At 43.8% G+C, this 14482-nt stretch overlaps 1 protein-coding gene across 1 annotated transcript in view; it reads left to right on the top strand.

Annotated features, from left to right (window-relative positions):
• Window positions 1-10008, top strand: part of LOC138248423 (cytosolic beta-glucosidase-like) — a 355284-nt gene extending 345276 nt beyond the window's left edge. Inside the window, exon 6 of the mRNA XM_069202172.1 lies at window positions 7953-10008. Coding sequence (XP_069058273.1) covers window positions 7953-8164 — 212 coding nt within the window. The 3' untranslated portion in view covers window positions 8165-10008. The remainder of the gene's footprint in view (window positions 1-7952) is intronic.
• Window positions 10009-14482: the final 4474 nt, after the last annotated feature.

Genomic DNA, 14482 nt, shown 5'->3' with positions numbered 1-14482 from the left:
CATGTCCGTGACTGCTTTTAAATAAAGCAGTTTTTTTTTTCCAAAGTGCAACCCGTTTTCCTTAAAGGAAAACGAGCTGCACTTTGAAAAATAAACCGAAACCTTTTGTTTCGGTATTTTTCAGGGCTGGTAGTGGTCCATTGGACCACTGCCTGCTCTGAAAAATTATTTTTTGGTCCAGTCACAGACCCCTTCCCGTTTGCGACTGGGTTACCATCCACTTCAAGTGGATGGTAACTGCGAGTCCATTTGCGACCGCGAATGGAATTGCATACCATTGCGACTCGCAAATAGGAAGGGAACACCCTTCCTATTTGCGACTCGGAAATGCATTTTGCGAGTCGGTGCCGACTCGCAAAATGCATTTCTACATAGCAAAGACGCATTTGCGACTCGCAAACGGTGATTTTCGCCGTTTGCGACTCGCAAAGTCTTTGCTACATCTGGCCCTAGATCCTCATTTTTGGGCTCCTTCACTAACGTATTTGCTGAATACTGGCTGAGAAATAGATAGTCCTACATCGAGGTTCAAATCTGTAAGCATCCAGTATTCAGGAAGGGACAGAAGGGTGATCTGCGATGTTACAGGCCCATATCTCTTATCAACTCATTGTAAAGGTTAGGGGCTTCTTATTACGCTTACGGCTTGGGCAGCACGGAATAACATATTATCTGAATTACAGTTTGGCTTTAGAGGAGGGCACAGCACCATTAACCAGTGTCTAAATTAACACATGCTTACGGGGAAGTATATATTGGCAAAGGGTGGTTCCCTCCATATGGCATTTATGGACTTAAACTCTGCATTTGATAGGGTTAAAATATGCAAGTTATGGACATTCTGCTTGAACCGGGTATTGAAAAGGATTTTGTAACTTTGTTGCATGAGTAGGAGCACACTGCAGTGGTTAGATATAGGTTAATGTTATCTTCACTATTGATTTTCAGGTTAAGAGAGGAGTGAGGCAATGATACATTCTTGTCCCATTGCCTGCTGTTTAACCGGCATATCAATTAAGTAAGCCCGCAACATATGTGTAGATACTCCATAAGTAGGCTTGCCACTCATTTTCATCTTTTTACACATAAGTGATGCTGTGCTCATAGCAGGAACCCCGTCGGACTTAAGCACGTGTTAGCGAAGGGATCTTGTGGGGGTATTGAAGGAGATTCGGTGGTTCAGGTAGGCTGGTCCTGCGTTGTGTATGGCCTTGTATGTGTGGGTGAGAAGCTTGAAGGTGATTCGCTTCTCACCAGTGGAGGTTCCTCAGGTGTTGGGAGATTTGTTCTTTGCGAGGGAGGTCCAGAATGAGTCTAGAGCAGCGTTCTGGATGAGTTGTAGTTTTTTGATGTTCCTGGTTGAGGTGCCGGCGTAGAGGGCATTGCCGTAGTCGAGCTTGCTAATGACTAAGGCATGGGTGACTGTCCTGTGACAGTCTGCTGGGATCCATCTGAAGATCTTCCAAAGTTTGCGGAGTGTATGCCAGCAGGAGGAGAAGACAGAGTTTACCTGGCAGGTCATGGATAAGGAGGAGTCGAGGATGATTCCAAAGTTGTGGGCGTGCTCAGTCGGTGCAGTGGGGATGCTGAGGGATGTGGGCCATCAGGAATCATCCCAAGCTGAGATGGCGTTTCCAAAGATGATGAGGTCAGTCTTGTCGGAGTTGAGCTTGAGGCAGCTTTCTCTCATCCAGGTGGCGATGGCTTCCATTCCTGAGTGGAAGTTCCTTTTGGCCATGTCCGGGTCTTTGGTGAGGGAAATGATGAGTTGTGTGTCATTGGCATATTACACGATGTTCAGACCGTGGATTCTGACGATGGCAGGGAGAGGGGCCATTTATACGTTGAACAGGGTGGGACTCAGTGAGGAGCCTTGTGGGACTCTGCAGTTGATTCCTGTCGGTCTGGAAGTGTAGGGTGGGAGTCTGACCCACTGTGTCCTCCTAGAGTGGAATGATCCTGGTTGGACTTTTCCCCACCTCCTGAGGATGACTCCTGCAGCCCAGTGGTCCCTCGAGATCTCCAGTACGAGTAGCGGGCCTCCCGGGCAGTCTCGGCCCCCATCCGCCAGGATCCGGCTCCCTCCTGGGGTACCTTGTCCCATACCTTCAGCCATCTCCATACATCCGGTGTATCAAAGAAATGGGACTTGCTGCCAGACATGACCTTCAAGTGGGCAGGGTTCAGCAACATGTAGTGGAGGCCCGGCACAGTTTAGCCTTGACCTCCAGGAATCCTTTTCGAGACCCTTACACTTTATTGGTGTAGTCTGGATAAATGGAGATACTGTTATTATTAAAGTGAGTAGAATCTGTTTCCCCACTAGCACGAAGAATACAGTCTTAGTCTTTATAGTTGAGTATTCGGGCAATAAAGCTTCATGGCGGCGCTCCGGGCCAAGGGGGGCCACCAATGCGTGGTGTGCCCTTTCAATCACAAATAATGGGGACAGTCAGACTGGCCTCAGCACATCTTGAATTCATTGCTCTACTAATGCTTCCACAGCAGACCCCTCAGCTTGTTCCGGGAACCCAATGAAGCGGACATTGTTGGGATGGGACCTGCCCTCCGCGTCCTCCACTCTTGCCTCAGCGGTCCCCGCTCTGGAGGTGACCTCCACCATCTATTTCTGCAGTGTGATGACCTCCACCCGGAGCTCGGAAATTGAGCTCTCCGTAACTTGCACCGTCTGACACCTTCCGAACGTCTGCCCGGAGGAGATTGACTTCCACAGCCACGGATTCGATCTTTCCCTCAAGCACTGCTCTGGATCCATGTATCGCAGCTAGTAGTTCCGCCCTGTTGGGCTCGCCGGCAAGCATGTCGGCAAGCATGTCAGCCCCTGTATTTTCTCCGGACCCAGCTAGGCATGTCGCCCGCTGCGCAGATGGGGCCAGGGTGGTATACAGCTCCATCGTGTTGCCCTGTGGCGGGGCCGATCGCTTACTTTTACCCATAGGTCGGGGTCAGGGAAGGATCACTCAAAACCCCTCCCCAGCCAAAGGAGCTGCCAGCAGGATCAGTCACAAGGGGGTGACAGTGGGTGAGAAGGATAGCCCCCCACAATCCTGAAATCACCAGGTGACCACCAGCTGTCTCCTGACCCACAGTCCAGGGCCTCAATCCAGAGGAGGACTTCTGCTCGTCCAAAGGGGCCCCCACATGGGTCCCTGCCACTCCATGAGTTGTTAGGCACAAAGCCTGCATGTGAGGCCCCTGTGTCTTCGGCTGTTCTCGACCAACTTGGCGGCCTAAAGTCCCCCAGCTGTGCCAGGAAAAGCAAGAAGGCCCCCAGGGGGACCCTCACCACATTGAGGCACATCTCCAGCTTCTCTCTTAAGCGTTGTCTCACCCCAGCCACCCTTAGTTAGCAGCGGCACAGCAACCAAGCTCTCTGCCCGCGGCCAGGTCATGTGAGGCCCCGGTCTCCGATGCCGCTCCAGGCCACAGCCTCTCCTGGTGCCGCTCAAGCTTCTCTGGGTCCAGGATCCAAGTATCACTGAAACCCCCAACAACAGCGGGAAGAATTCTTCAGGGTATTGCTTGGGACGCGAGGAACCTCTCAGAGACACGTCCTACGCACCATTTTGTGTGACCACACTCCTCAACGAGATTCAGGGTTAACATGATACATTAAGTTAGTTATTCGAAAGGAATGGAAACATGTTGAAAATTTAGGGCATTGTGGCTGTGATTCCTTTTCTGATCAGGACACACTGCATTTTCTCATGTTTTGTGATTATCTTGTTTATTTGCTATATAAAAATATTTTACCACTGTTAAGAGGAAAATCATTTTATTCAGATCAGACTGGCACTGACCTTTTTACAGATGCTGCCGAACAAAATGGTGTGTTTTAATGTTGCTTGCTTTTCATCATAAGCTGTTATATTAAGATCCCCACTGTCTATATAGGGTTGTCAATATTTATTCATAGTCCTAAATCCTCAAAATTAAGTGATCTCTTTTTGAGACGATTTTCTGTAGTACTATGATTCAAACTTTAAAACATAGATTTTAATGTATTCTAATATGCGTACTTTATTCTCTGAAATTATGCTATGGTATTTTTATGTATTTATATGATTTTGTATCTGTTATTGTTATTTGTTAATCAAATAAAGATTATTTTGATTTGATTTGACTTGTTTACATCTGCTTACTGTTGGACCCGGTCCTTTCTGCAGTGTCACCCCCGATTTAAAAAAAAAAAAAGAATCCTCAATTCATAATTTTCTATCAGCAGGTGCAGCGGCACTGGGTTAAGAAGGGACCTCTTTGCCTCAGTCAGCCTATGTTTTTCACTATCAAATGAGGAGATGAGAGGCTCAGTTTACGATTACACCTTTGCAACCCCTCCGCTGTTGGTGCACCGACAACGGGCCCCAGAACAAAAGTCTGCTTGAAATGTTATAAACCGTAGGTAGGGCTCAGGGGTTTGAAAAAAGGACTTTGTTAAGATCAAGTGTGGTAAATGCACACTGAAGATGCTTCCTTCCAGCAGTTGTGGTAGGGAGCAAGGTCACTGAATAACAATAAACACATGACATTGTGAACAGATATGAATAGACACATTGGACCAGAAGTACTAAGAAGGCCTTTTGGGAGTCGGAAATAGCGATTTTTAAGAAATCGCTATTGCTGATTTGCAAAATGCAATGTATCACATCTGTGATTCGGTAATAGCGATTTCTTAAAAATCGCCGATGCTATTACGGAATCGCAAATTGCGATACTTGCCCCATTTGCACCTATGGGCCTGAAGGCCCATATCTGCAAATTTTTTGCATTTCCAAAATTGCGATTTCTTAACTGGAAATCGCAATTTCGGAAATGCAAAACCCCAGGGTGCTGGGGGCCTAAGGTCCCCTCTGCTGCACCCCAAAATTATTTTTTACAACATGTAAGGTGCACACATGCCAAAAGGGCATGTGTGCTTTACATGTAAATTTTAAAAATGCATTTTTAAAATTTGCACATGGTTACCACCAGGTTCAACCTGGTGGTAAATAGTGATTCCTAAATGCCCAATTCACAATTAGGAATTGCTTCTTACATGTGCTTTAGAAATCGCAAATAAGGAATCCTTATTTGCGATTTCTTATTTAGAGAGTCGCAATTTGCGACTCTCTAAACAGGGTCGCAATTTTAAGGAATCGCTATTTTAGTGATTCCTTAAAATTGCTTTCAGAATGCCTTTCACACATTCTGAAATGGCTTTTGGCATTCACAAACGGGCATTTGCACCGTTTGCGAATGCAAAAAGCTTTCATACATCTGGCCCATTGTGAACAAAGACCAAGCTGAAGGGTGGAGCTCCAATTACAGTTACAACACTCGTGCTGTGGGCTCTGAGCCTTCACACTATATAAAGGAACAACACAGACACATAGTTATAGTATGATCAGCCAGTGCCTAATTTGTGCTTGTTGCTTCCGGTACTCAGCACCAACACTTATTTTTGAGGGCCGGCGCTCATTCTTCTGCCTCAAGCATTTGCTGCAAGCAAAAGAAATAAATGGGAAAGATGGAGGAGAAAAATGAAAAAGCATCACAATGGGAAAGAGCAGAAAGCTGCAGGAGTGAGCTGAAGGGGCATGGCAGGGAGTGGCTTTAAATGTATTCAAGGGGTACGAGATAGCTTCAGGATTACGCTGCCTCAGTATTCTATGCTTGCACATTTAATTGCAGCAGCTGCATGTTTTAGAGGAGAGCTCTGAGCACAGGCACATTTTTATTTACAAATTAAGCACTGTATAGAACTAGCCATGAGCACGTGCGCCCAGACCCTTTTATTGGTCACCTGACTGGTGATACCTGTTTTGGGTGGGTGTGGGATGAGTGTGAGAGTCAGCCCTTAAGGAAGTGACTGATAGTACAGTAATTAGTAAACACTAGAACATGTCCTGCAAGACACCACAGACACCATCTCTTCCTTGTGGCTGGATTTTTCTGTGGTACTACTTAGACCGGCTTTTTGCATAGAGCAGCGTCTCTCCTCTGGCATTTTTTTTTGTGTTTTGGTGCCGCGGCTTGGCCTGTAGCTGCATGTTGGCATCTCTCCTGCAGCACTCCGCATTCCTCTCATTTCTCCCCAAGGACTGACCAGAGCCTTTTACCCTATTACTTTTACATTTGAAGCCTGCTTCAGGAGTTGCATCACTTCTGCCAGCCCTAGAAGTGACAAGACTATATCATGTACCTGACTTCCTTTTCTGTCACTTTCCCAAGGAAAAGGAATCTTGGGCTCTCCTTTGTTCATCTGAAAGTGAGTGATGGGCAGAACTAGTGGGTGGCACTGAAATGTGGCGGACTGGAGATGATACCTTTCCGCAGAGGGTTTCTGAGGTTTATTCTGATGCAGTAATTGCTGAGAACCAACTGGGACTACCCGATAATGCCCATGGGACGGAAGTGAGTATACAACTAATAACATGACAAACGCCACTAGGGACTCATTAAGCCAGAGCTAGCAACTTCACGGGTCTGCAAGGCTCTGTATTCAACTTCAAATTATTCAAACTGAATTAAATTGATATATTCCTTTATTGAATTCATGATGGATCTCAAGTATAGTTGCCAGATGCATCATACTGTTTATTATACATATATCTTCCTTTATATTCTGTTCACATTCCAATGCATAGTCAAAATATCAAGTGTGAAATGGTCATAGTGCAGGCGGCACAGTGATCTCGTACAACACAAAAAACAAATGACATACAATATTATGACACTGTAAATTCCCCAATGGTTTCTTTAACTGTGCGTCAGTCTTATGGGAGGCCTATAAAAACGGCTAAACCCGATTACGAATGCTTATTTCGAATTGCAGCCGAATAGGTGAGTATTGTCGACGTTTCACCCCCAAATGATTTTAGGAGTCTCCTCCGGACACCGTCGTTCACCTCACATACGTGCAGGGCCATCCAATGTCCCAAGCGGTTCCCTATTACAATAGGTCAGCGTAAATACGAAGAGAGTAGTCGATACGGTTGTTTGTAGCTATTACAGGATGTGCTTTCCACATTCGCATCCCCTTCCGTGCTGAATGTATCCACCTATAATTCACCTGCTTGTGTGTCTCACTCCCAACGTCTAATTGCTGACCCACTTCTCAGCCCTGGGAAACGTGGATTCCTTGGTGCCACATCTTATTGGGCAAATCGAAGTAGCTACAGAAGAACATTAATGCTTGTTTGAATGTACAATAGTCCCATAGTTTACCCTGCATCTTTTTCAACTCAGAAATATAAACAACTAATAAATGTTAATAAAATAAAGCTGTGCACAAACGCTGCAAAAACACGATTGTGTGTAACAAAGCTTCCTTTTTTATGCCAGAAAATGTACTAATCCATGCCGTAATATCCTGGAAATTGGAGAATTGTAAAAAGGACTGGTGTATGATGTGATCAGCGAGTTGCCAAACCTGACATGTTCTGATCTATTAGCATGGTGGTACACCAATACACTTATAGTTTTCAGGGAAGGTTTGCTGTCGCAAGAACACATTATAGTAGAGTATGTGCTGATTTACACTATCATCAGCGTCTGTGACAAGGGATGGTCGGGTGTGGTTTTAATTGAGAGATCAAGGATATGCATAGTGAGCAGATATTTATTGTTGCTGCAGAGAAAATGCTCTGAAGGTGATGTGATCAGAGCTTAAAGAATGTGTTCCCTTTTGATCCCAAAGTAACTAAAATAGAACCGTTCACCCTGCAGTTGACTAGAATCACCATCCATAGCGTATTTAAGTGCTTAATGAAAATTCCTATTTTGGCGTAGAAAATTCGTATCTTAATGAGTTACATTTTACTTACACGCTCTCATTATCTAGGTATATTATCTAAAAAATAGAATATTTAGAAAAAAAAAAAAAAAAAAAAAATAGTCTGACTTAGCATGAGTTTAACATGGTCTAAAATGGATTTACTTTATCTTTTCAGGTATCCACATTGATGACGTAAACCTGAAAGGATATTTTGTTTGGTCTCTACTTGACAACTTTGAGTGGATTTACGGATACAATCAAAGATTTGGTCTTTACCACGTGGATTTTGAAAGTCCGGAATTGCCACGCACTCCATACAGATCAGCATTAGAATACAAAAAAGTTATAAGCCAAAATGGCTTAGGGGGGTCTGATGAAAAAAGCTAAACGACTACTGTAATTCTACAGCTATTGAATTAATAAGTAAAATAAATATTGCGATGGAATTCACAATGTTAATTAATGTGATTGTAAACATACTTTGCCAATTAAATGTTGCATCTTTTTTTAAGCTGTTATAAGTTTAATTGGCTTAAATCATCATGCCTCACGTGTTGGAACTGTTGAAATCCTTTGTATTTTTAGGATGGGGTGTACGCTGGTATGTTGGGGAAGTCATATATAGGTTCTCCTAACAAGAGGTCAATGCAAGTACGGAAATACTTAATGGCAACTACACGTTCTGAAATAAATGTCAGCAGGTATGACAGCTCTCACAGTTAAATTCAGTAGCTTATGTGTTTTTCCTTACTAAGCTTGTCAGTCTTTTTCACTGCTAGTGAACATGCGCTTATATTAAGTCACCAATTTATATGTGTATGACCTACTGTTCTGTTTCCTGTCATGGCGCCCACATTTCCTTGGTTACTGGCACTCAGTTATGATGAAGTCGAATGACTATAAAGCTGTGTCACAACCACTCATGGGCAATCCAGATCCTCAGCACTTGGATTGATATTCTTGCACCTGCATAATGAGTTCCTGACCCAATGGAACACTGGACGTGGAATGTGCCAGAAGCACATACTTGTGAAATTATGATTTTTCACATGATTGTCTTTCTTGTCAGGCATTTTGCCTCATGAATACTTGCCCAACGCCAGCGCAGTCTTGAGCTTATGTCATTTTCCATAAGCCCCATTTACTGTCTCAGTTTGTGATGACATTCATCAGAGAAATGTTCATTAACATAATATCTACTGTATAACAACGTGTAAGTCAATGTAGGGTATTCGGTCCGATTACAAAAGGCCTATACATTTTCTGGTGACATGTGTTGGCTGCTGAATCGAGAATTTGCAAGATTTGATGAAAAAACATGAATTTCATTTGTTTCCGCAACAAAGTTCTCTTGCTAAAAGCAGATAAAATATTTGAGTGAAAACGGGCATTTTGGAAAACATGCAGCACTCGGTGAGGAAACACCTGTTCTGGTATGCCTACAGCACGTAAGCAGTGCCACCTTTAGCGCTGGTGGCACCCGTGCAACAAGCCTTTTTGGCGCACCCCCATCTCCCTCTTGACCTTCTCCTTGGAGTCCCTCACCACCACCCAGCACAAGTGCCCCTCTTCTCTCCGTAGCCCCTGCATTTGTTTTAAAGAACTGGTAAAGTCTGGCTTTACTAATCTACTCAGCTATCCACATAAAATACAGATCTGTTCTTGGTATAAGGCATTAACCTTCTGCACTACTTTTTGGTGAGTCAAAACTGCCACTAGAAAAAACTCCGATCTCTTTCTCTCTAGCAGGAAAGGTGATCACAAGAGGTATTTTGGTATTTTTATTGCTGCCTAAAAGCTAGGCGCACCAGGAACTGTGCAGCAGGGGTTGTTAAATCTAACGTTATTGCTAAGCGCAGTGCCTGCCACCCTGAGGTCAGTGTCCCTCTTTTAGGTCAGTGCCCAGTGCGGTCGCACCGCCCTAAAGTTGGCCCTGCCCGTAAGTAACAGAACGTGCACTAATTCGATCTGGGCGAGGGTGCCATAGGGGTGTAGCGCTTCATTGAGATTCATACAGCCCAGTAACATTATTCCTACGTTTGTAGTATTTAATTTTTCGGTGCGATTAAATTACTTTCTTTTAGAATCGGTTGATTGTTGAATTCTGAGCTCTTGTTTTGTGAGTTTTCACTCAGAAATAAGACTAATGTATATCAAATTTTTAAATAAGTAATTTAAATGGGAAAATGCTTTACGATTACAGTATTATCACAATAAAAGAGAAATATTTTAAAAAGTGTTGGTTTCTACTTTTGAAGATTATCCGTTTAAGAATGGGTGATGATATGGTTGAAAATATATGAATGCCACACTAACTATTTTAATACTTCTAAGGTTCTCCCCCAGGAACTCAAGTTGATTATGTTGCACAAATGGATTAATACATGGAGAGCAGTCATTATAGTACCAACCTTTTTGGGAAATTATTTTGGTGTTGTATTATGTAATACTGACTGCCATAATAAAGGGGGAGTAACTAGAAACTAGAGGTGCAACTGAGTCAGTCATTGTGAGATATACCAACAATGTAATTGGCTTAGGACCAGGCCACTTTGCCACTCATGCCACTGTATTTATACCTGTATTATGTGTGAGTCAAGGGGAGCGTATTGTTGGTCATATAGTACGTACCATTTTAAGACGTTGAAAGCTCTCTGTTCCCATACACATAATCATACATAGGTCAGATTACAGGATATCTGCAAACGCAAGCTTGACTCCATCTATCTTACTCTTTTTTTGCCACCTTCCATGCATTAATCTACCTTCAAAATTGTCACTCGATTGGGGGCATTCCTCTGAACCTGTCATGTTATACTTAGTACTTTTCATAGAGGCCAGACTACAAACCCACAGCCTACCAACCAAGCACAACCACCTAAGAGGCATGTCTGAAAATGCAACCAAATTTCACTAAAGCCCTGTACTTGACTTCATGCTGAGTACAAACAAAAGTTTGCTATGAAATATGTGGGAGACATTTCCATCCCTCACGCGTGATACCTAGGGGCATATTTAAACTTTTTGGTGCAAAACTGCGCTAACACAGTTTTGCACCAAAAAGTTTACCGCCAGCTTGCACCATTCCTGAGCGCCAGCCGGGCACCATATTTACCGAATGGCGCAAGCCGGTGCTAAGCTTGGGCTAGCGTCAACAAAAATGACACTAGCCAGGTGGGGGTGGCGATATGGGAGTAGGAGGTTGTGTGCCAAAAAATGACGTTACGCTGGTTAGCGGCAAAAAAAAGCCGCTAACCAGCCTTGCGTCATTTCCAGGTGCACAATCATCCTAAAACATGACTCTGGTCTTAGAAAAGAAAGGAGTTATGCCCACCACTCCATTTGCCAGCACAGGGGACCAGTATCCGCTGGGCGTTGCCATTGCCCCCAGTGCCATGCAGGGGGCTCTTTGTTAGGGTCCCCAATGGCACTTTAAAAAAAAGAATCCCCTAATACTTACCTATGGACTGGCCAACAAGGGTGTTTTATTGATTTCAGGTCAGGAAGCTCTCTCAATCTGTTCTCTTTCTCATTGCCTCAGAGACGACAAGCAACGTAGGTGGGTTCTGCTACAGCAAGAGAAATCCTAATTTGACAAAGGGAATATTTTGGCAGATTTCTCCTCTTTCACCAGCTACAACTGATTTCAAGGAGGTGGGCTGAGGAAGGAGTTATGCAGGCTAGAATGCAAACTGTGGATCCTCTGGGAGTGTTGTACGCACCAGAGCTCAGAAATACCCCACCATCTATGCAGTATCAGTAACCCACACACACTGTGCTTCTATACATGAAGAAGGTAAGAAACCAGTTGGGAATCTGGACCACCAGTAGCCAATCTCAGTACAGTGACACATGCTAAGTCTCATGCCCATGCAATATGAATCTGCTGCTACTCGGATCTGCCACCCAATAACCTGAGTTGATTGGCCAGTAGCCAATTTCACTCAAGAACGGGTCAATTTGGGTGTCCCCCAGTCACCATAGCCGCGCCAACCAGAAAAGCAAAAGGATGGAGCACTTGCAGGATTCCACAGTTCCTGGGAGAGAAGAGCCAGAATAACTGACAGGATAGTATAGCATTTCTAAGCAATGCAGAGGACTTTCATCCTACTAAATTAGCTACATGTTTCTTATCTCTGAAGTGCAATAAAATAATTAATGAAATATTCACACTGCTTTACTCCTTCAACCTCTCATGGTGATTATTCTGAAAACATTTAAAATATTTCAGTGAGTTTCCTCAATACATTCTTTGTTAATATCAGACGTACCATAGCACTGGTGTTGTGATAGAAGAATATTCTCATGGTTGGTCCATGAGACACAAAAAGTGGCTGTAAGAAATTGGGTTATTGGTTGAGGGGGGTGAATACCCTACTCAAGCAACAACTAATATCCTTGTCAGGTTGAACCACAAAAGTCACTAAATTAACCTTTCCTTAACCCTCTGGTAGCTTGGCAAAAGGCAGTCAGGTTAAACTTAGTGGACATGTATCCAGTATCTGTGCAGCACACAAACAGTAATAGGGTGAAAACACAACACAAACAAGTCCCAAAATAGTCTAGAAAAAAAGAGAACCTTTGTAATGAATAAAATGATTCCAGAATGACAAAAATCCAATCAATAGACCCGGAGGTATGCATACTTAAAGCTTTCAATAAAAATAGTGCCAAGAAGCAGAAAGTGCCATCTGTGGGTATCTGGGACCGTGATAAATTCACAAGTTCAGGCTGACTGCGATGGAACCCAGGCAGGGCAAAGAACTAAGATGCCCTGCTGAGAACTGTACCTTATGTTCTTGGTGCAAGGTCTGTGCGATGTTTCTTTGCAAGACTTTGCATCATCTTGTGTTGGTTCCTTTAAGGCTGTGTGGTTAGGCTGTGCGGTTAGGCTGTGCGCCGCTTGGCATCAAGAACGATGAAGCTTTCAGATGTTTGGTGGGAGTTTGCGGTGCTTTGCGTTCTTCGGTGTCAGTTCTGATGAAGCTTTCAGTATGGTAAGGCATTGCAGGGCTTCGCATTGCTTAGTGCCAGATTTGATAGAGCCTTCAGGTATACAAGGAGGGGTGCTCTCCGATGCCATCCAAAGATCCAGGACCTGGGGAGCACTTCTTGGGGATCAAGGGCTTACTCCTGCAGATGCCAGTAGGGCGCAGGTGCACGCAGATTTAGTGCAGTAGGTCAGCTGAGCAGTTGCAGGTGGTTCTCTGGCGTTTTTTGTGTCTCTGTAGCTCAGCACAGGAAGCCTACCAACTGACCGTTGTTGTTAATCAGTTTAGCCTGGTAAGAAGGGAGCAGGTCCAGTCTTCCTTCTCACAGAGGAACATGGCAGGCTTCAAGCAGCTAGACAGTTTTTTGGTAGCAGCAGGGCAGTCCTCTGAGGAAAAGGAATGCCTCAAGCAGCAGAGCTATCCTCTAGGGAACAAGGGCGTCCTACTTCTGTAATGTCCAAAGGTCCAGGAGTGTACAGAACTGCTCTAAGGGTCTAGTATTTATACCTGGTGCCAGCCTTTAAAGCTGGGGAATCTTCTAGGCTATTCGCACATCTGGTTCTGGAAAGTTCTTCCATTACCGTGGCAAGGCTCCAAGAAGTCTGAGATGACAAAAGACTAGTTTCAGGTCCCTTTGTGTTGTGTGTGCTGAAGGCACCCCTTTGAAGTTTAAATGTAGCAAAGAACAGCTCCAATCTCAGCTATCACAAGTGTCCTTTTGTCTCACTGTCCGGGAGAATCCACAAAGCCGAACAGCTATGCTAATCACAGTCATGTGACCCAGGACACTGGCAGAAGACACTAAATAGTAAGGACAAGACAATGCCAACTATCTAAAAATTGCATTTTCAGAACTGTGATAACATACAACTTTACCATTAAAGAGAATTTTAAATTACAATTTATTTGAGCCCAAACATGACATTTGTGTCTGTTCCGAATTAAATGTTAGCACTTATTGAATGAAACAGGTAACCAATTTTATGCTATGAGATAGGTAGGCCCTACAGTAGTAAAAATAACCAATTTAGGAGTTTTTCACTACCAGGATATGTAAAACCTAAAACAAAAAATGCTCTACTTTTTAAATACAATGCATCCTGCCCTATTGGCTGTGTTGGGTCTACCTTAGGGGTGCCTTACATGTATTAAGGAAGGTTTTGGCCTAGCAAAAGTTTTATTTGCCTGGATGAATTGATAGTTTAAAATTGCACTACAGGCTGCAATGGCAGACCTAAAACATATTTTAAAGTGCTACTTTAGTGGGTGGTGCAGTGAGTGCTAACGGCCCACTGGTATCATTTAATTTTCAGGCCCCCGGGTATCAGTAAAACTGCTAATTAGTTGTAGGCCAGTCTTAACCATGTTTTAGGGAGAGACCACAAGCACTTGAGCAGTGGTAAAGTGCTCAGAGTCCTAATGCAAAAAGAAACGTGTTCAGAAAACAATAGGGGTGAAGGCAAAAAGTTTTGGGGGAAGACCACACCAATGATGTCAGGTCTAGCAGTGACCTATTGAAAGACTGCATGCGCATGATTTACAAGCAGGAACTATAAGCTGAGGTGAGACTCAACCGTAGACCACCTGTGTAGCTATACTTGTTAACTCTATAGTCTGAGCGTTGGCTGTATGAAATCAATGCTACACAATTTGCTGAAATACTATAAAGTGTTTAACAAGAGAATAATCGCAACTCACATGTTTGGAACATCAT

The sequence above is a fragment of the Pleurodeles waltl genome, chromosome 1_2 (genome assembly GCF_031143425.1).
Source record: "Pleurodeles waltl isolate 20211129_DDA chromosome 1_2, aPleWal1.hap1.20221129, whole genome shotgun sequence".
Taxonomy (NCBI): Eukaryota; Metazoa; Chordata; class Amphibia; order Caudata; family Salamandridae; genus Pleurodeles; species Pleurodeles waltl.
This window is presented reverse-complemented; position numbering and strand designations above follow the sequence as displayed.